General features: G+C 36.1%; 1 protein-coding gene across 2 annotated transcripts; it reads left to right on the plus strand.

Annotated features, from left to right (window-relative positions):
- Nucleotides 1-383: 383 nt before the first annotated feature.
- On the plus strand, nt 384-20146 carry KLRF1 (killer cell lectin like receptor F1). Of its 2 annotated transcripts, XM_046010766.1 has the most exons (6): nt 384-531; nt 13944-14042; nt 14949-15104; nt 17982-18121; nt 19104-19216; nt 19936-20146. In XM_046010766.1, the coding sequence occupies exons 1-6, from the start codon at nt 447-449 to the stop codon at nt 20054-20056; spliced, it is 714 nt and encodes a 237-aa protein (XP_045866722.1). In that variant the 5' UTR covers nt 384-446; the 3' UTR covers nt 20057-20146. The 2 variants fall into 2 exon arrangements, with proteins under 2 accessions (XP_045866722.1, XP_045866724.1); XM_046010768.1 differs by lacking the exon at nt 14949-15104.
- Nucleotides 20147-20231: the final 85 nt, after the last annotated feature.

A 20231-nucleotide genomic window follows, 5' to 3' on the forward strand; every position in this document is an offset into this window, starting at 1 on the left:
TAAGCAACCTGCCTTCAGCTCAGGTCATGATCCCAGGGTCCTGGGATCCAGGCCATCAGATTCCTTGCTCAGCGGGAAGCCTGCTTCTCTCTCTCCCACTTTCCCTGCTTGTGTTCCCTCTCTCTCTCTGTCTCTGTCAAATAAATAAATAAAATCTTTAAAAAATGAAGAACCACATATGATGTTAAATTCAATATGTGGTGGACAGTTGAGAAAATCACATGTTATCTAGGTCATGAGAAATAAACTGAAACAACAACAAAAAAAGAAAACACTTCCTTTGTGGTTTTCACCAATAGATGAAAAATTCTGCACCCTTGTTTATAATCTGAGTGGACTATTTGAGGACTAGCTCTGATTAACAGCAGATTTTATTTTTTTTATTACATATCATACTTAAAAATAAAACGCACACATATATACACATACATTCACCCACATCGAAGATGGAAGATGAAGACAGATATATGACACTGAATTTACAATTGAAAAAAAGGAGTTCTGGCCAAACATCCCAAGTTAAATTTAAAGGTATGGAATTCAATTGTTTTTTTTTTTTTTTCTTTTTTTTTTTAAGATTTTATCTATTTGACAGAGAGAGATCACAAGTAGGCAGAGAGGCAGGCAGAGAGAGAGAGAGGAGGAAGTAGGCTCCCCTCTGAGCAGAGAGCCCGATGCGGGACTCGATCCCAGGAACCTGAGATCATGACCTGAGCTGAAGGCAGAGGCTTAACCCACTGAGCCACCCAGGTGCCCCCAATTGTTTTTTTTTTAATTGGTGTGGGTTAATATGAGTATGGATTTAATATGGGTTAATATTAATATGAATATGAATGTGGACCATAATTTCCAATATTCTATTTTTTACTGTTCTTGGACTATTTTATTTTTTGGTGTTTTTCTCTTTCTGTCTCTGTCTTTCTTTCTCTCTGTCTCATTTATCAAGGCGAGGATTAACAATTATTTACTTATTTTATTTTATTATTTAATTTAATTTAAAACTTTAAAGAGTTTATTTACTTATTTGATGCAGAGAGAGAGCACAAGCAGGGGTAAAGGCAGAGGGAGAGGGAGAAGCAGGGTCTCCGCAAAGCAGGAAGCCCAAAGTGGGGCTCAATCCCAGGACCCTGGTTGTGACCTGGGCCGAAGGCAGCCGCTTAACCAACTGAGCCACCCAGGTGCTCCAAGGTATTTTCTTTTAAAGTAACACCTTGAAGGGTCCTGGGATCCAGGCCCACATCAGGTTCCCTGCTTAGCAAGAAACCTGCTTCTCCCTCTCCTGGTTCCCCTGCTTGTGTTCCCTCTCTCACTGTTTCTCTCTCTGTCAAATAAATAAAAATCTTTAAAAAATAAAGTAACACCTTGCATCATATAGTTTCCTAAGGATTCTCAGGAAAAATACAAATAAGTTAAAATTAATAAAATTAAAATGCATATTTAGTGCCACTCATCAACCTCTTTATCATTCATAAAAATGGCATCTTTAATACCAGTTTTTAATTCAGTGTGTCAAAAACTTTAAAATATGCTTTTCACCAGATGGAAAATTTTGTTTTGGAAAATAGAGATATTAACGGGAAAGACCACAAATGTAATGGCTCTTCTGTGCAAACTTTTTTTTCACACTCAGTTTGTAGATGCCACTCTGAAACCAGAATGTGTTTTGGTTGAGGAAAGGAGCTCAGGAGGCTCCCAATGATAAATGTGCAACTCCTAGCTATTTAAGTGGCATATACTGATACTTATCCTTTACCAATGTATCCTTCACTAAGAGTAAAGTTTGCTAATATTTAGTAAAGCTTGCGGTATGACATACATTTAAATCTCGTTGACAATTTAAGCCCTGTCATTATACACAGAGATTTTACTTAACTTTGTGATTATATATTTGTATATATTTTCTCATGTCTTGGCGCTAATGGAAATAAGAAATTACTTTTTTTTTGCTACTATCTAAAGCTTCAGAATCACTATAGAAATAGAATTACTAATAATATAGGTACTTAAAGCAGATTGAAATGTTTTTTGCAGGGCTTTTTGTCCTTAGAATATATTCTATTAGGCAAGTACAGTTAAATTATGTTAAACTTATATGTTTATAAAAAAAAATTGGAAGGGGAGGCGAACCATAAGAGACTATGGACTCTGAAAAACAACCTGAGGGTTTTGAAGGGTCAGGGGTGGGAGGTTGGGGGAACAGGTGGTGGGTAATAGGGAGGGCACGTTTTGCATGGAGCATTGGGTGTTGTGCAAACAATGAATACTGTTACGCTGAAAAAATGAATAAATTAGAAATGAAAAAAAAATTATGTTAAACTGCTTGAGGGGCACCTGGGTGGCTCAGTCAGTTAAGGGTCTGCCTTCAGCTCAGTTCACTGTCTCAGGGTCCTGGGATCAAGCCTCCCCATGCCTCACAGTCAGGGCTTCCTTTTCAGGGGGTCTTCTCCATCTCCCTTTGCCTCTCCCCACTTGTTTGTGCATACATGTGCACTCTCTCTCTCAAATAGCTAAATAAAATCTTTTAAAAAATTAAAAATAAGAAAAATGAAATTGCTTGAAATACTTCCTTTCTATGGGTTAGTGCCCTTCATATTCCATTTTATTTTGGGGGATCACTTTTTTCATTTTGATGTAATTATAATTATGTATAAACATACATATTATGCAATCATAACAATATACATGATGTCTATTATATAATTAGAATCATTTTATAATTATTTAAAACATATATTTCTAAAACAAGGTACTTCCAGAGATCTTCAGCTCCCAAAGATCCAGCTTCTGTCTTGTTGCCTTCATCCTGCTCTCTCCCTCCATACATTTCAATCCTATATACAGCCTAATATTTCTCTATTAAATGGGTATACCATACTTCATTCAACTAGTTCCATTACTGGACACTTAAGATGTTTACATTCTTTTTCTATTCTACCCCTGTTACAAATAGCATTGCAATGCATTGCACATATATCTTTTCATATATTGCCAATGTGTAACTGGGATGTTTTCCTAGAAGACAGACTGCTGGATGTCAATGTAAATGTTTATATAATTTTGCTAGTTTTACCCCAAATATCCTCCACAGGGTTGTACCATTCTATGCCACAATGATCATTGAATGCAAACATCTTTTTGAAATACTGATTTCAGTTCTCTAGGATATACCCATGAATGCAATTGCTGGATTATATGATAGCTCTATTTTTAATTTTTTGAGGGATTGCCATTCTGGTTTCCATAGTGACTGCACCATCTTACATTTTCACCAACAGTGTGCAAGGGTTCAAAATTCTCCACACCCTCACCACCCTCACCAACACCTGTTAACTCTTTTTGGTAGTAGCCATTCTGACAGACGTGAAGTGATATCTCATTATGGTTTTGTTTCCGTTTCCCTGATGATTAATGACATTGAACAACTTTTCATGTACTTGGCCATTTGTAGGCCTTCTTTGGAAAACTGTCTATTCATATCCTCTGCCCATTTTTTTAATGATTTTTTTCCTAACTGAGTTGTATAAGTTATATGCATTCCTTATATATTTTGGATATTGACCATTTATCAGATAGTTACGTAATTTTCCAATGTTTTCTCCCTCTATTTTGTTTTTATTCCTAGTTCCTTAATGTTTAAAGTTAGATGGTTTCTTTGAGGGGTGCCTGGGTAGCTCAATGGGTTAAATCCTCTGCCTTTGGCTCAGGTCATTATCCCAAGGTCCTGGGATAGGGCTCTCTGCTCAGCAGGGAGCCTGCTCCCCCCCCACCCCCGCCCCGCCTGCCTCTCTGCCTACTTGTGATCTCTGTCTGTCAAATAAATAAATAAATAAATAAATAAATAAATGAATTCTTAAAAAAAAAATTAGATGGTTTATTTGAGATTTTTCTTTTAATATAAAATGTAGTTGTTTATGGTTATAAATATTGGGAGATGGAGAGGAGAAGGAAGTTGAGGAAAATTGGAAGGGGAGGTGAACCATAAGAGACTATGGACTCTGAAAGACAACCTGAGGGTTTTGAAGGGGGGGGTGGGAGGTTGGGGGAACCAGGTGGTGGGTAATAGGGAGGGCACGTAATGCATGGAGCACTGGGTGTTGTGCAAAAACAATGAATACAGTTATGCTGAAAAAATAAATAAATTAATTAAAAAAAAATTTGCCAGTGTCCTTGGAAAATCTAAAAAAAAAAAAAAAAAGAGCATTTGTTCCATCCTTTAAGTTCAATGTATTTTCCACCTTTGTTTCAAGATTTTTAAAAATTTTCACTTTGGTTTCTTTTTTGACTTGTTAGTTGTTCAGGAGTGTGTTGCGTTATTTGACGTATCTGTAAATTCTCCAGTTATCCTGCTGCCTTGATGTGTAGTTTCATACCATTGTCATTAGAAAAATATCCTTGATATCATTTCAGTCTTCTTAAATTTGCCATGACTTCTTTTGTAGCCTATCATATGATCTATCCTGGAGAATGTTCCGTGTGCATTTGAGAAGAATGTGTTTCCCACTGTTGTTGGATGGAATGTTCTGTGTATGTCTGTTAGGTCCATTTTGTCTAAAGTAATAGTTCACATCCCAGATTTTTGTAGTGATTTTTGGTTTGGATGATCTATCTGTTGTTGAATGTGAGGTATTGAAATCCCCTGTTATTAAGGCATTGTTGTCTATTCCTCCCTTTCCCATTTGTTAATATTTGTTTGATGTATTTAGCTAGTCTGATGTTGGGTGCATATATATTTATGATTGTTATATTATCTTGATAAACTGAGCCCTTTGTCATTACATAATAACCTTCTTTGTCTCTTGTTACAGTTTTTGACTTAACCTCTACATTGTCTTATATAAGTATAGCTACCTCTGCTCTCTTTAGTTTCTATCTGCATGGCGTATCTTTTTCTAACCCTTTAAGTCTATGTGTATCCTTTTTTTTTTCTTTTTTTCCCCCATTTTATTTATATTTTCAGCATAACAGTATTCATTGTTTTTGCACAACACCCAGTGCTCCATGCAAAATGTGCCCTCCCAATAACCCACCACCTGTTCCCCCAACCTCCCACCCCTGACCCTTCAAAGCCCTCAGGTTGTTTTTCAGAGTCCATAGTCTCTTATGGTTCGCCTCCCCTCCCCAATGTCCATAGCCCCCTCCCCCTCTCCCAATCCCACCTCCCCCCAGCAACCCCCAGTTTGTTTTGTGAGATTAAGAGTCATTTATGGTTTGTCTCCCTCCCAATCCCATCTTGTTTCATTTATTCTTCTCCTATCCCCCTACCCCCCCATGTTGCTTCTCCATGTCCTCATACCAGGGAGATCATATGATAGTTGTCTTTCTCCGATTGACTTATTTCACTAAGCATGATACGCTCTAGTTTCATCCACGTCGTCGCAAATGGCAAGATTTCATTTCTTTTGATGGCTGCATAGTATTCCATTGTGTATATATACCACATCTTCGTTATCCATTCATCTGTTGATGGACATCTAGGTTCTTTCCATAGTCTGGCTATTGTAGACATTGCTGCTATAAACATTCGGGTACACGTGCCCCTTCAGATCACTACGTCTGTATCTTTAGGGTAAATACCCAGTAGTGCAATTGCTGGGTCATAGGGTAGTTCTATTTTCAACATTTTGAGGAACCTCCATGCTGTTTTCCAGAGTGGTGCACCAGCTTGCATTCCCACCAACAGTGTAGGAGGGTTCCCCTTTCTCCACATCCTCTCCAGCATCTGTCATTTCCTGACTTGTTAATTTTAGCCATTCTGACTGGTGTGAGGTGATATCTCATTGTGGTTTTGATCTGTATTTCCCTGATGCCGAGTGACGTGGAGCACTTTTTCATGTGTCTGTTGGCCATCTGGATGTCTTCTTTGCAGAAATGTCTGTTCATGTCCTCTGCCCATTTCTTGATTGGATTGTTTGTTCTTTGGGTGTTGAGTTTGCTAAGTTCCTTGTAGATTTTGGATACTAGCCCTTCATCTGATATGTCGTTTGCAAATATCTTCTCCCATTCTGTCAGTTGTCTTTTGGTTTTGTTAACTCTTTCCTTTGCTGTGCAAAAGCTTTTGATCTTGATGAAATCCCAATAGTTCATTTTTGCCCTTGCTTCCCTTGCCTTTGCCGTTGTTCCTAGGAAGATGTTGCTACGGCTGATGTCGAAGAGGTTGCTGCCTGCATTCTCCTCAAGGATTTTGATGGATTCCTTTCTCATATTGAGGTCCTTCATCCATTTGGAGTCTATTTTCGTGTGTGGTGTAAGGAAGTGGTCCAATTTCATTTTTCTGCATGTGGCTGTCCAATTTTCCCAGCACCATTTATTGAAGAGGCTGTCTTTTTTCCATTGGACATTCTTTCCTGCTTTGTCGAAGATTAGTTGACCATAGAGTTGAGGGTCGATTTCTGGGCTCTCTATTCTGTTCCACTGATCTATGTGTCTGTTTTTGTGCCAGTACCATGCTGTCTTGATGATGACAGCTTTGTAATAGAGCTTGAAGTCCGGAATTGTGATGCCACCAACTTTGGCTTTCTTTTTCAATATTCCTTTGGCTATTCGAGGTCTTTTCTGGTTCCATATAAATTTTAGGATTATTTGTTCCATTTCTTTGAAAAAAATGGATGGTATTTTGATAGGGATTGCATTAAATGTGTAGATTGCTTTAGGTAGCATGGACATTTTCACAATATTTATTCTTCCAATCCAGGAGCATGGAACATTTTCCCATTTCTTTGTGTCTTCCTCAATTTCTTTCATGAGTACTTTATAATTTTCTGTGTATAGATTCTTAGCCTCTTTGGTTAGGTTTATTCCTAGGTATCTTATAGTTTTGGGTGTAAATGGGATTGGCTCCTTAATTTCTCTTTCTTCTGTCTTGTTGTTGGTGTGCAGAAATGCAACTGATTTCTGTGCATTGATTTTATATCCTGACACTTTACTGAATTCCTGTACAAGTTCTAGCAGTTTTGGAGTAGAGTCTTTTGGGTTTTCCACATATAGTATCATATCATCTGCGAAGAGTGATAGTTTGACTTCTTCTTTACCAATTTGGATGCCTTTAATTTCTTTTTGTTGTCTGATTGCTGAGGCTAGGACTTCTAGTACTATGTTGAATAGCAGTGGTGATAATGGACATCCCTGCTGTGTTCCTGACCTTAATGGAAAAGCTTTCAGTTTTTCTCCATTGAGAATGATATTTGCGGTGGGTTTTTCATAGATGGCTTTGATAATATTGAGTTATGTGCCCTCTATCCCTACACTTTGATGAGTTTTGATCAGGAAGGGATGCTGTACTTTGTCAAATGCTTTTTCAGCATCTATTGAGAGTATCATATGGTTCTTATTCTTTCTTTTATTAATGTGTTGTATCACATTGATTGATTTGCGGATGTTGAACCAACCCTGCAGCCCTGGAATAAATCCCACTTGATCGTGGTGAATAATCCTTTTAATGTACTGTTGAATCCTATTGGCTAGTATTTTCGCGAGAATTTTTGCGTCTGTGTTCATCAAGGATATTGGTCTGTAGTTCTCTTTTTTGGTGGGATCCTTGTCTGGTTTTGGGATCAAGGTGATGCTGGCCTCATAGAATGAGTTTGGAAGTTTTCCTTCCATTTCTATTTTTTGGAACAGTTTCGGGAGAATAAGAATGAGTTCTTCTTTAAATGTTTGGTAGAATTCCCCTGGGAAGCCGTCTGGCCCTGGGCTTTTGTTTGTTTGGAGATTTTTGATGACTGTTTCAATCTCCTTACTGGTTATGGGCCTGTTCAGGTTTTCTATTTCTTCCTGGTTCAGTTGTGGTAGTTTATATGTCTCTAGGAATGCATCCATTTCTTCCAGATTGTCCAATTTGTTGGCGTAGAGTTGCTCATAGTATGTTCTTATAATTGTCTGTATTTCTTTGGTGTTAGTTGTGATCTCTCCTCTTTCATTCATGATTTTATTTATTTGGGTCCTTTCTCTTTTCTTTTTGATGAGTCTGGCCAGGGGTTTATCAATCTTATTGATTCTTTCAAAGAACCAACTCCTAGTTTCATTGATTTTTTCTATTGTTTTTTTGGTTTCGATTTCATTGATTTCTGCTCTGATCTTTATGATTTCTCTTCTCCTGCTGGGTTTAGGGTTTCTTTCTTGTTCTTTCTCCAGCTCCTTTACGTGTAGGGTTAGGTTGCGTACTTGAGACCTTTCTTGTTTCTTGAGAAAGGCTTGTACCGCTATATATTTTCCTCTCAGGACTGCCTTTGCTGTGTCACATAGATTTTGAACTGTTGTGTTTTCATTATCATTTGTTTCCATGAATTTTTTCAGTTCTTCTTTAATTTCCTGGTTGACCCATTCATTCTTTAGAAGGATGCTGTTTAGTCTCCATGTATTTGGGTTCTTTCCAGCTTTCCTCTTGTGATTGAGTTCTAGCTTCAGAGCATTGTGGTCTGAAAATATGCAGGGAATGATCCTAATCTTTTGATACCGGTTGAGACATGATTTGTGACCCAGGATGTGATCTATTCTGAAGAAGGTTCCATGTGTACTAGAGAAGAATGTGTATTCTGTTGCTTTGGGATGAAATGTTCTGAATATATCTGTGATGTCCATCTGGTCCAGTGTGTCATTTAGGGCCTTTATTTCCTTGTTGATCTTTGGCTTGGATGATCTGTCCATTTCAGTGAGGGGAGTGTTCAAGTCCCCTACTATTATTGTATTATTATTGATGTGTTTCTTTGATTTTGTTATTAATTGGTTGATATAGTTGGCTGCTCCCACGTTAGGGGCATAGATATTTAAAATTGTTAGATCTTCTTGTTGGACAGACCCTTTGAGTAGGATATAGTGTCCTTCCTCATCTCTTATTATAGTCTTTGTCTTAAAATCTAATTGATCTCATATAAGGATTGCCACCCCAGCTTTCTTCTGATGCCCATTAGCATGGTAAATTGTTTTCCACCCCCTCACTTTAAATCTGGAGGTGTCTTCGCGTCTAAAATGAGTTTCTGGTAGGCAACATACTGATGGGTTTTGTTTTTTTATCCATTCTGATACCCTGTGTCTTTTGATTGGGGCATTTAGCCCATTAACATTCAGGGTAACTATTGAGAGATATGAATTTAGTGCCATTAGTAGCCTGTAAGGTGACTGTTACTGTATATTGTCTCTGTACCTTTCTGATCTACTACTTTTAGGCTCTCTCTTTGCTTAGAGGACCCCTTTCAATATTTCCTGGAGACCTGGTTTGGTGTTTGCAAATTCTTTCAGTTTTTGTTTGTCCTGGAAGCTTTTGATCTCTCCTTCTATTTTCAATGATAGCCTAGCTGGATAGAGTATTCTTGGCTGCATGTTTTTCTCGTTGAGTGCTCTGAATATATCATGCCAGCTCTTTCTGGCCTGCCAGGTCTCTGTGGATAAGTCTGCCGCCAATCTAATATTTTTACCATTGTATGTTACAGACTTCTTTTCCCGGGCTGCTTTCAGGATTTTCTCTTTGTCACTAAGACTTGTCAATTTTACTATGAGGTGACACGGTGTGGACCTATTCTTGTTGACTTTGAGGGGGGTTCTCTGCAGCTCCTGGATTTTGATGCTTGTTCCCTTTGCCATATTAGGGAAATTCTCTCCAATGATTCTCTCCAATAGACCTTCTGCTCCCCTCTCTGTTTCTTCTTCTTCTGGAATCCCAATTATTCTAATGTTGTTTCGTCTTATGGTGTCACTTATCTTTCGAATTCTCCCCTCATGGTCCAGTAGCTGTTTGTCCCTCTTTTGCTCGGCTTCCTTATTCTCTGTCATTTGGTCTTCTATATCACTAATTCTTTCTTCTGCCTCATTGATCCTAGCAGTGAGAGCCTCCATTTTTGATTGCACCTCATTAATAGCTTTTTTGATTTCAACTTGGTTAGATTTTAGTTCTTTAATTTCTCCAGAAAGGGCTTTAATATCTCCAGAGAGGGTTTCTCTAATATCTTCCATGCCTTTTTCGAGCCCGGCTAGAATGTTCAGAATCGTCATTCTGAACTCTTGATCTGACATATTACCAATGTCTGTGTTGATTAGGTCCCTAGCCTTCAGTACTGTCTCTTGTTCTTTTGTTTGTGGTGATTTTTTCTGCCTTGTCATTTTGTCCAGATAAGAGGATATGAAGGAGCAAATAAAATACTAAAAGGGTGGCAAAGACCCCAGAAAAATGCGCTGTAACCAAATGAGAAGAGACCCCAAATTGTGGGGGGGAGAAAGGGGATAAAAAGTGGTTCAGAAAAAAAAAAAAGAAAAAATTTAAAAAATAAAACATGTAAAGAAAAAATATAAAAAAGAAAGAAAAAATATATATATTTAGATAAACTAGTCAAAAAACGTTAAAAAAGAAAAGGGTAAAAGTTTTAAAAAATTTAGCAGAAGAAGAAAAAAGAAAAAAAATTGAAAAAAGAAAAAAGTAAAAAATAAAAATTGAAGTAGCCGTAAGACTAAAGAATCATGGGGAGAAAGCCTTGAGTTCCGTGCTTTGCTTTCTCTCCTCTGGAATTGCGCTGCTTTCTTAGGAGTTGAACCTACTTTCCTTGATAGATGAACTTCGTCCTGGCTGGATATTTTGTTGATCTTCTGGGGGAGGGGCCTGTTGTAGTGACTCTCAAGTGTTTTGCCCAAGGCGGGATTGCACCTCCCTTACCGGCGGCTGGACTAAGTAATCGGCTCTGGTTCGCTTTTCGGAGCTTCTGTTCCCTGAACGCTTTCTGTAGAGTTCCGGAGGATGGGAATGAAAATGGCGGCCTCCTAGTCTCCGGCCCGGAGGAGCCAAGAGCCTGGGGCCCCACTCCTCAGTGCGCCCCCAGAGGACAGCACCCAATCACTCCCGTATCCCCAGCCTCTAGCCGTGCTCCGAGTTCACCCAGCCCGTGACCAGTTCAAGGTAACCCTGAGCTGAGAGTTCAGCCCTCGGCTCTGTCTCTGCAGCCGGCTTCTCCGTTCTAGTACCTGCGAGCTCTCCGACACTCCAACACCCCTGATCCTTCTGTGACCCTGCGGGACCTGCGGCCACGCTGACCCTGCATGGGCTTCACCCTGGGTTAGCCTCTGGAGCAATGTCCCTGAGTGGAACAGACTTTTAAAAGTCCTGATTTTGTGCTCCGTTCCTCCGCCGCTTGCCGGGAGCCGGCCCCTCCCCCCGCGGTCTATCTTCCCGTCGTTTTAGATTCACTTCTCCGCCCGTCCTACCTTTCAGAAAGTGGTTGATTTTCTGTTTCTAGAGTTGCTGTTCTTCTTCTCTTCGATCTCCCCTTGGATTTGTAGGTGTTTGCAATGTTTAGATAAGCTATCGAGCTGATCTCCTGCTACCTGATGTAGTTTCAGCCTGCTACTTCTCCGCCATCTTGACCATCCTCTCAAGTGTATGTGTATCCTTAAAGATGAAGTGAGTCTCTTGTATGCAGCATGTAGTTGTGTCCCATTTTTGTTTTTGTAATCTATCTAGCCACTCCATATCTTTTGATTAGAGTATTGAATCTGTTAAGAATTAGAATAATTCTAATTCTTCATATGAAAAGACATAAAACAGCCAAATATCAGGTAATAAGATGGCACTAGTAATTCCCTTATTCTTTTCTCCTTCTCTTGCGGCCTTCCTTTGGGAATTGACTTTTCATAGTGGTATGCTTTGATTCCCTTTTCTTTTAATGTGTGCATCTGCTGTAGGTTTTGCTTTGTGATTACCATGAGGCTTATATAAAACATCTTATAGATATAACAGTCTATTTTACACTGATAACAACTAATTACAATTGCATGCAAAAACTCTACCTTTTAAATGCCTATCTTTTATGTTTTTGATATCATGAAATTTACCTCTTTTTATATTGTGTATTCATTAGCAAATTACTGTATCTATAGTTACTTTCAAGAATATTTTCTTTTAACCGTTATACTAGAGTTAATTTTTTCCCAAACTTTTGTGAAAAACTTCTGGCATTTCTCAATTAACTTAATTAGACAAAAAACTTTGCCTATTGAACAAGTATCCATCGATTCTTGCTTCATTTTTTTAGCTTGAAGTTGTTGGATTTTATCAATTGCCCTTTTTATATCTATTAAGATGATGATACATTTCTCTCTATCTCTATTGTAAGATAAAATGAATTTCTTACTCTTGGACAACACTTGTATTCCTAGAATAAACCCATCATGGTCAAGGTATGTTTTGGCTACTAATAATATATTTAAGAATTTTGTATGGACACTTAGGAGTGACTGATCGTAGGGCTTCTTATTTTAAAATTATTTTTATTTTCATTTTCTGATATTAAATGACTTATAAGTTAAAGTCCGTATGGAGAATTCTCTACAACTTCTCTAAAGGAGAAAACACAGGGTAATGAAAATGTTATTTCCTGCAAAACTGTAAGCCTTATTTGCCTCAAATTCATACTGTGAAGCTCAACTCATGATACTTAGAAGAAATAATTGAATTTGAATTGAATTTGAAAAGGCTTCCACACCCTTTCTCCTAATGTTTTCTGATAGTCATGTGTTTTATTTTTTAAATGAATAAATAACATTTTTTACATGTATTGAATACTTTGGATTTGTTGATTATAAATTTTATTATATTAAAATATTAGAAAAATATCTGGGGAATGTAGGGTATTCATGAATTGAATTTCAATAAATCTTATTTTATGATCTTTGGCATTATCATAAGATAAAAACTGTGTACTATTTCTCTGACATACTGTTTTATATGGTTTATTATGCTTTTTTCTTTTTTAAGAGATTTTTTTTAAAGATTATTTATTTATTTATTTGACAGACAGCGATCACAGGTGGGCTGAGAGGCAGGCAGAGAGAGGGGGAAGCAGGCTCCCTGCTGAGCAGAGAGCCCGATGCAGGGCTCTATGCCAGGACCCTGGGATCATGACCTGAGCCGAAGGCAGAGTCTTTAACCCACTGAGCCACCCAGGCACCCCTATTATGCTTTTTCTTGACAGATTTCAGCATCTTCAAATGTGCTTTTTTTTTTTTTATTCCCACAGGTTTAAGGGGCATTTGGAACATGAAGTTCAGTATTAGTAACTCAATTTATTGACTGAACTCTAATGATAATAATAGTTATGGGGAGTGGCTCCTTACTGTGATGCATTTATAAAAATTATCTTGGATGACAAAACTATTATGCAAAATATAGATGTTCATTTATTCAGTATAAACTAATTACTCATACAATTCCATAAGCTAATGTCCACCAACACATGTCCTATTTAATGAGGTTGAGAAAAATAGCAACATATATACTTGAAGCCTGGGTGAGACTACTTCCTTTCTGTATTATGATATCAATTTGTTCATTAATAGCCATCACAGAATGCACATCTCATTTCTAATGTAGTAGCATAGGCATATGAAAAATGAAACAGTCATCACTCTTAAAGTGTTTAACATTTAACGAGAAGCTGAAACATCATTATTACATTGGTTAGAAAAGATTTTAGGATTTTTTTAGGTTAAAATAGCAGGTATCAGGAGTCATATTTAGTTCTGGTTTGTATTACATCCTCAGTAAATTAAATAGGTTGAATACTTGGGAATATTATATTAAAATGAATTATTAATTAGAAAGTATATATTTGTGAGACTATATATGTGTGTATCTGTAAGTGCTCATGAATTGTGTGTGTGCATACATATGACACTTGGGGAATTATTAGGTGTGTACGTTAAATTTCTTTATCCCTCTAGTCAATTATGTCAAATATTAGCAATTTCTTAAGATGCAAAAATAACATGCATCATAGCTCTCCCCATGCAGTGTTACCATTACTAAATAAAATAGGTATGCGTTTTTCTATTTATTTTTTAAGCTTTTGATTGCTTAACATTCTTTAAAATTCAAACCCAATATTATATGCAATCCTATTATTACAGTTGCTTTCACTACTTGGAAATGCACTTTTCTGAGCTAATTTATGTGATTAATCTCTCAGATGGTTCTGTGATGTCACACTGGTATAAAATCTTATTGGGGATATCAGGAACAGTAAACGGTATACTGGTTTTGACTTTGATCTCCTTGTCTTTATTGGGTAAGTTAAAAGATCTTAAATAAAAATATGGAAAATCTTTACTCTTTTCTTATGACTTTTCATACTCATTCATTCATTTGTTCATTTTTTGTTAACAAACTCTTAAAAAGAAGCTACTATGTATAAAGCTGTATATTATACTCCATAGCGATGTATTTAGTATGTAATCAAACCAGGTAAGTATCTTGTTCTCAAATGGTATACAATCTAAAAGGAAGAAAATGTGTGTGTGTGTGAGAGAGAGAGAGAGAGAAAGAGAGAGAGAGAGATGTATATTAGGAAACCACATTTTTTGATTTCTTAGAAACTTGTGAATAGATAGAATTCCATGATTTTTTAGAAATTTTTATATGTTGTATGTAAATTTGTATTTAATTTATACTATGTACTACTATATCCCAAGGTTTACTGCAAATTTCCAGAATTAAAAAAAAAACTCTCAAAACCAAAAAAAAAAACCAAAACAAAACAAAAAATGAATAAACATGGTGAGAAATCTCTAATGAAATAAACAGATTTTTAGATAAGTAATTATGGTAGAATGGGCTAAGCACAGTGTCAGAAAAACATGGTTTCAGAAGAACATGACATCAAGAAAGCATGGAAAGGGCATGTATATTCTTTAGAAAGGGAATTTTGCTTTATTTACTACTGTATCACCAGTTCTTAGCACAATGCCTGGCACAGAATAGTTCCTCAACAAATATGTATTCTGTAAGTGAATTAATTATGTAATATTTGAAATTATTTTTCATTAAATAAACATGAAAATAAGAAAGAAACTTTCTAGTTATCTCTTCAGTTGTTTCTTGTTCCAATCATCAGAATCATTCCAAAGAATTTCTGTCTGGAGCACTGTACAGGGAAAAGATATTTACCCAGTGTTAAAATAATTCTGTTTTTAAGTTTCTCAGGGAATATTGCTAAAATGCCAAGAAGCAAAGAATTCAAATATCACCCAACATGATGATATTGGAAACCTGATTATGAACAGTGGCACAAGAGGAAATATAAGTAATAAGGACACAAGTTACTGTGGTTCAAAAGCTACAGGCCATACAGGTATCTCTCAAGATTTTGGCCTGTATTTGTTTTAATTGTTTTGGCTTTCTAAGTTTAAAAAATCTTATTTAACAGTTATGCAGATTTACATTAACAAAGATTTGATATCAATCTACTTTTCATTCAAAATTTCATATATCTATATATGCATATATATGTGTGTGTGTGTGTGTATATATGTGTATAAAATTTATTACTTTTTTGCAGTGGGAGGATAGTATCAGTGAAAAAATAACAAAGAGGTTCTTCCCTGTAGGAGTTTAAAATCAATTGAAACACACAAACATGTCAAGCTAGTTGTGATTATAAGGCAGTATGTAAATAACTATATTTTGTCTCTTATTTATTCTGTTTTGAAATACAAAATGAATAAGAGTAATAATGAATGATTCATTATGATTTTGTGCTTAGGACTTCCAATTATACAAAATTTTGGAAAAACCATGCCTTCTACTTTCAATTTTGTTTTAGTTTCACTTTAAAGTGCTTAACTTTTGGGGCCTTCAATATCTGTTTTATAGTAATGTGCAAAATGTGTAGATTAATTTGTTTTATGATTATTTACCAAAGAATTTTCCCTAGGGGTGCCTGGGTGGCTCAGTCACTTAGGCATTGGACTCTTGCTTTCTGGTCAGGTCATGATGTTGGGATCCTGGGATAGAGCCTCAAGTAGGGCTTCACACTCAGTGGGGAGTCTGCTGGAGTTTCTCTCTCTCCCTCTCTCTTTGTTCCTCCCTCTATTCTAAATAAATAAATAAATAAAATCTTTTAAAAAAAGGATTTTCTCTAATCCACTAGTTTATGTTGTTCTCTTGATCACATATGAAAACGTCATATATATTATTGTTTATTTATTCATACTGTTTTGTTTTGGATTATCTATCTGTTTTACATGTACAAGTCCCAAACTAATTGAAATACTGTAATTTTAACACGTATTTTAGACCATGACTATTTAATTTATCATTATGTTGGGTATTATAATGGAACATTTTCAGAGATAAGGAAACTTTGATAGGTAAATGTGGAATCATATTGATAAAATTAAATTTTTCTTAAAATTAGTCTAAATACTGTATATCGAGCTGTAAGGTATTAATTTCCATTAGCTTTTTCTTCTTTTTTAAATGAGGAAATATCCACAAACATGAAGTTAGCCATTTAAAATAAAACAGGGTGCCTGGGTGGCTCAGTGAGTCTTTTGCTCAGGTCATGATCCCAGGGTCGTGGGATCGAGCCCTGCATTGGGATCTCTGCTTCCCCCTCTCTGTCTGCCTGCCTCTCTGCCTACTTGTGATCTCTGTCTGTCATATAAATAAGTAAAATCTTTACAAAAATAAAATAAAACAATTCAATAGCATTAGGACATTTGAATGTGCAACAACTATATCTATCTAGTTCCAAAACATTTTCATCACCCAAAAAGAAATTCTATTCCCAGTAAACAATTGCCAATTTCCTCTCCCCCAGCCTTTAACAACCATGAATCTGCTTTCTGTCTCTGCGGATTTACCTATTTTAGACTTTCATATAATGGAATCATAGAATATTTCACTTTCTGTGTTTTGTTTCTTTCACTTAGCATAATGTTTTCAAGATTCATCCATGTTTATCATATATCAGCATTTTATTCCCTTTTATGACTGGAGAATATTCCTCTGAATATACATCCACAATTTGCTTAAGATGGCAATACTGATCAAAGAGATCTGCAGATTCAAAGGAATTCTTATCAAAATTCCAATGGCCTTTTTTCAAAATGGACAAGGTGATCCTAAAATTCACGTGAAATTGAAAGAAATCTTGGATAGCAAAAACGATCTTGAAAAAGAAGAATTAACTTGGAAGATTCATATTTTCCAATGTTAAAACTTAATAGGATGGGAAGAATGAATAGTGGCTGCTATTTACAGGATTTTATTTTGGGGTGATGAGAATAGTTTGAAATTAGATAGTAGTTATGCTTACACATTGTAGCTGTACTAAAAGCCATGGCATTTCCAATTTAAGGTAATTAAAATGGTGAATTTATGTCATATGAATTTTACTTCAACAAAGAAAGGAGAATTTAATGGCAGGAAGTTTAAATAGTTACACTGACCTGAACTCATATTTATTCATTCAATTCAATTTCTCTCATTATTATGCCAAAGTCTCAGATATTTTCAATTAAAGACCCAGGTTTAATTTAATTTAAGAAAATCAAAGAACTTGAACTTATAATTATATAGAGGCCAAAAAACTATTATGCTCAATATTATTTAATATCAAAAGGGAGTTATTAAGTAAGATTTATGCATACAAAATGAGATAAATCTTAAAGCTTTCTATAATTAAATTCTAAGTGAATGGTATAAATAATATTTACTCTCACAAGTAGCATTAATGCAATTTACAGCTTAAAGGGCTGATGTTATTTTAGTAATTACATTAGATCTGAGAATGAAAAAGAAATCCCGTCTAAGTTTTTCTTCATCTTGCTAAATTAATTTTTTTTAAGATTTTATTTTATTTATTTGACAGAGAGAGATCACAAGTAGACAGAGAGGCAGGCAGAGAGAGAGAGAGAGAGAGAGAGAGGGAAGCAGGCTCCCTGCTGAGCAGAGAGCCCAATGCGGAACTCGATCCCAGGACCCCGAGATCATGACCGGAGCCGAAAGCAGCGGCATAACACACTGAGCCACCCAGGCACCCCTAAATTAATTTTTTAATAACCAAGAATTATCATTTGCAATTTGGACATCTTGTAAATCTGAACACTTTGTTGTGAGCGATTTTATCATACAGCTCCACTCTTATTTATACAACACAGAAGTATTCAATTTTCAGAGATACATACATAACTTAATTTTCTTTATTCCCTTCATTTCCCTGTAGGGTTGTGCCCATCAGAGTGGCTCAAATATCAAAAAAAGTGTTATTGGTTCTCTAATGAAATGAAAAGTTGGAGTGACAGTTATGGGTATTGTTTGGGAAGGAAATCTCATCTACCAATCATTCAGGACCAACTTGAAATGGTAAGTGGTTTAGTGTCAGGGTTATGGCATTAGTCTCTACAGATAAAAGTGGTTTTCCTCAAGACAATTATCAGATGATTTCACTCATATGTGAAATTTAAGAAACAAAACAGAGGATCATAGGGGAAAAGAGGGAAAAATTAAAAAAAAAGATGAAATCAGAGAGGGAGACACACTATAAGAGACTCTTGACTATAGGAAATAAATTGAGGGTTGCTGGAGAGGAGCTGGAAGGGAAGATGTGGTAACTGGGTGATGGGTATTAAGGAGGGCACATGATGTAATGAACACTGGGTGTTATATGCAACTGATGAATCACTAAACTCTACCTGTGAAACTAATAATACACTATATGTTAATTACTTGAATTAAAAAAGAAAATATTATGCTAAATGAATGAAAAAAAAAAAAAAAGGTTTTCCTCAAGGGGTACCTTAGTGGCTCAATCAGTTAAGTATCTGACTCTTGATTTCAGCTCAGGTCATGATCTCAGGGTCCTGACATCAAGGTCCCCATCAGCTCCCCACTCAGCACAGAGGGTGCATGGGATTCCCTCTTTCTTTTCCCCTCTGCCCATCCTCTCACTCACACACACACACCCTCTCTCTCAGTCCCTCTAAGATAAATCAATAAAATCTTTTTTAAAAATGGCTTTTCTCAAATTTCTTCCCATCCTTCCATTGAAGTATCACTTATCTTGATTACTGAGTTTTTGCATCCTCCTAAATTTTGTGCTTAATGCCAGTGCCTCACTTGGCTCATGCTAATCCTGGGCTGAATATTTATATTCGATTTACAAGTGATATATATGTATGTATATGTATGTATGTAATATATATTGTATGTAAATAAGTTATGAATTGACTAGTATAAGAATGTTCATGTAGGATGCTAACCGTCCAATAAAATTCTAAATCTTACTTAGTATGTCTACATCATTAAAATATTCCGTTCATTGAGTTACTCTTTACTCACTTCTTAGACTTTTATACAGAAAAATCTAAAACAAACAAATTACGTGTGGATTGGGCTTAACTTTACATCCCTGAAGAGGACATGGACCTGGGTGGATGGTTCTCCACTAGATTCAAAGATGTGAGTCTTTCCAAAAACATTGTCTGACTTTCTGTCTATTGTAGAACTTATCTTCATAAAGTACCTCTAAATTCACCAAAATCTCATCTGAAATAATTCTTGATACTAATGAATTTGAAAGGATGAAAATCAATTTAATGTTCACTGGAGTAATGATGGATATTTTGGTTTGTTTTCAAAGCAAAAAGATTTGAAAACAGTAATTATTTTGCATTTATTGTTTAAAGACTATACCATATAGAACAATGGAAAAAAGACTAGAACAGGGATATGGACACAGATTTACTCTTAGCTCTGTCATTTCTTTTTTTTTTTTTTTTTTTAAATTTTATTTATTTATTTGACAGATAGAGATCACAAGTAGGGAGAGAAGCAGGCAGAGAGAGAGAGGAGGAAGCAGGCTCCCCGCCAAGCAGAGAGCCCGACGCAGGACTCGATCCCAGGACCCCGAGATCATGACCTGAGCTGAAGGCAGCAGCTTAAACCACTGAGCCACCCAGGCGCCCCAGCTCTGTCATTTCTAACATTCTTTGTGAACTCGGTGCCAATCACAGAGTAAGTCTAAGTCACAGAGATATTGTAACTTCTAGTAAATCAAGGGATTTGAAAATGCCCTGAAATCTGACCGGCCTTTTAACTAAAGGAGGGTATTAGCTGCAAACACAAATGAATGTCTTCAGCAACAATGATTAACAATGTATTTATTCCTTCTTCTACAGATTTTCCATAAAAGGGCCAACTAAAGAAAATAGCTGTGCTGCCACCAAGGAAAACAAAATTTATTCTGAAACCTGCAGCAGTGTTTTCAGGTGGATTTGTCAATCAATCAATAATCAATGATCAAAGATTTTTGCCAATTAAGTTCTTATATTAATACTAAAGAGTAAGAATTTAAAAGCACAATTAAAAAATAGAACTGTGATTAAACAACAAAATGTCTTCTCTATTTTCCCTCCATCATCTAATGGATCCTAACCTTAGAGTACATCATGTAAACAATCTAAAATATGACCTT

This window comes from Meles meles, chromosome 7 (assembly GCF_922984935.1).
Source record: "Meles meles chromosome 7, mMelMel3.1 paternal haplotype, whole genome shotgun sequence".
NCBI lineage: Eukaryota > Metazoa > Chordata > Mammalia > Carnivora > Mustelidae > Meles > Meles meles.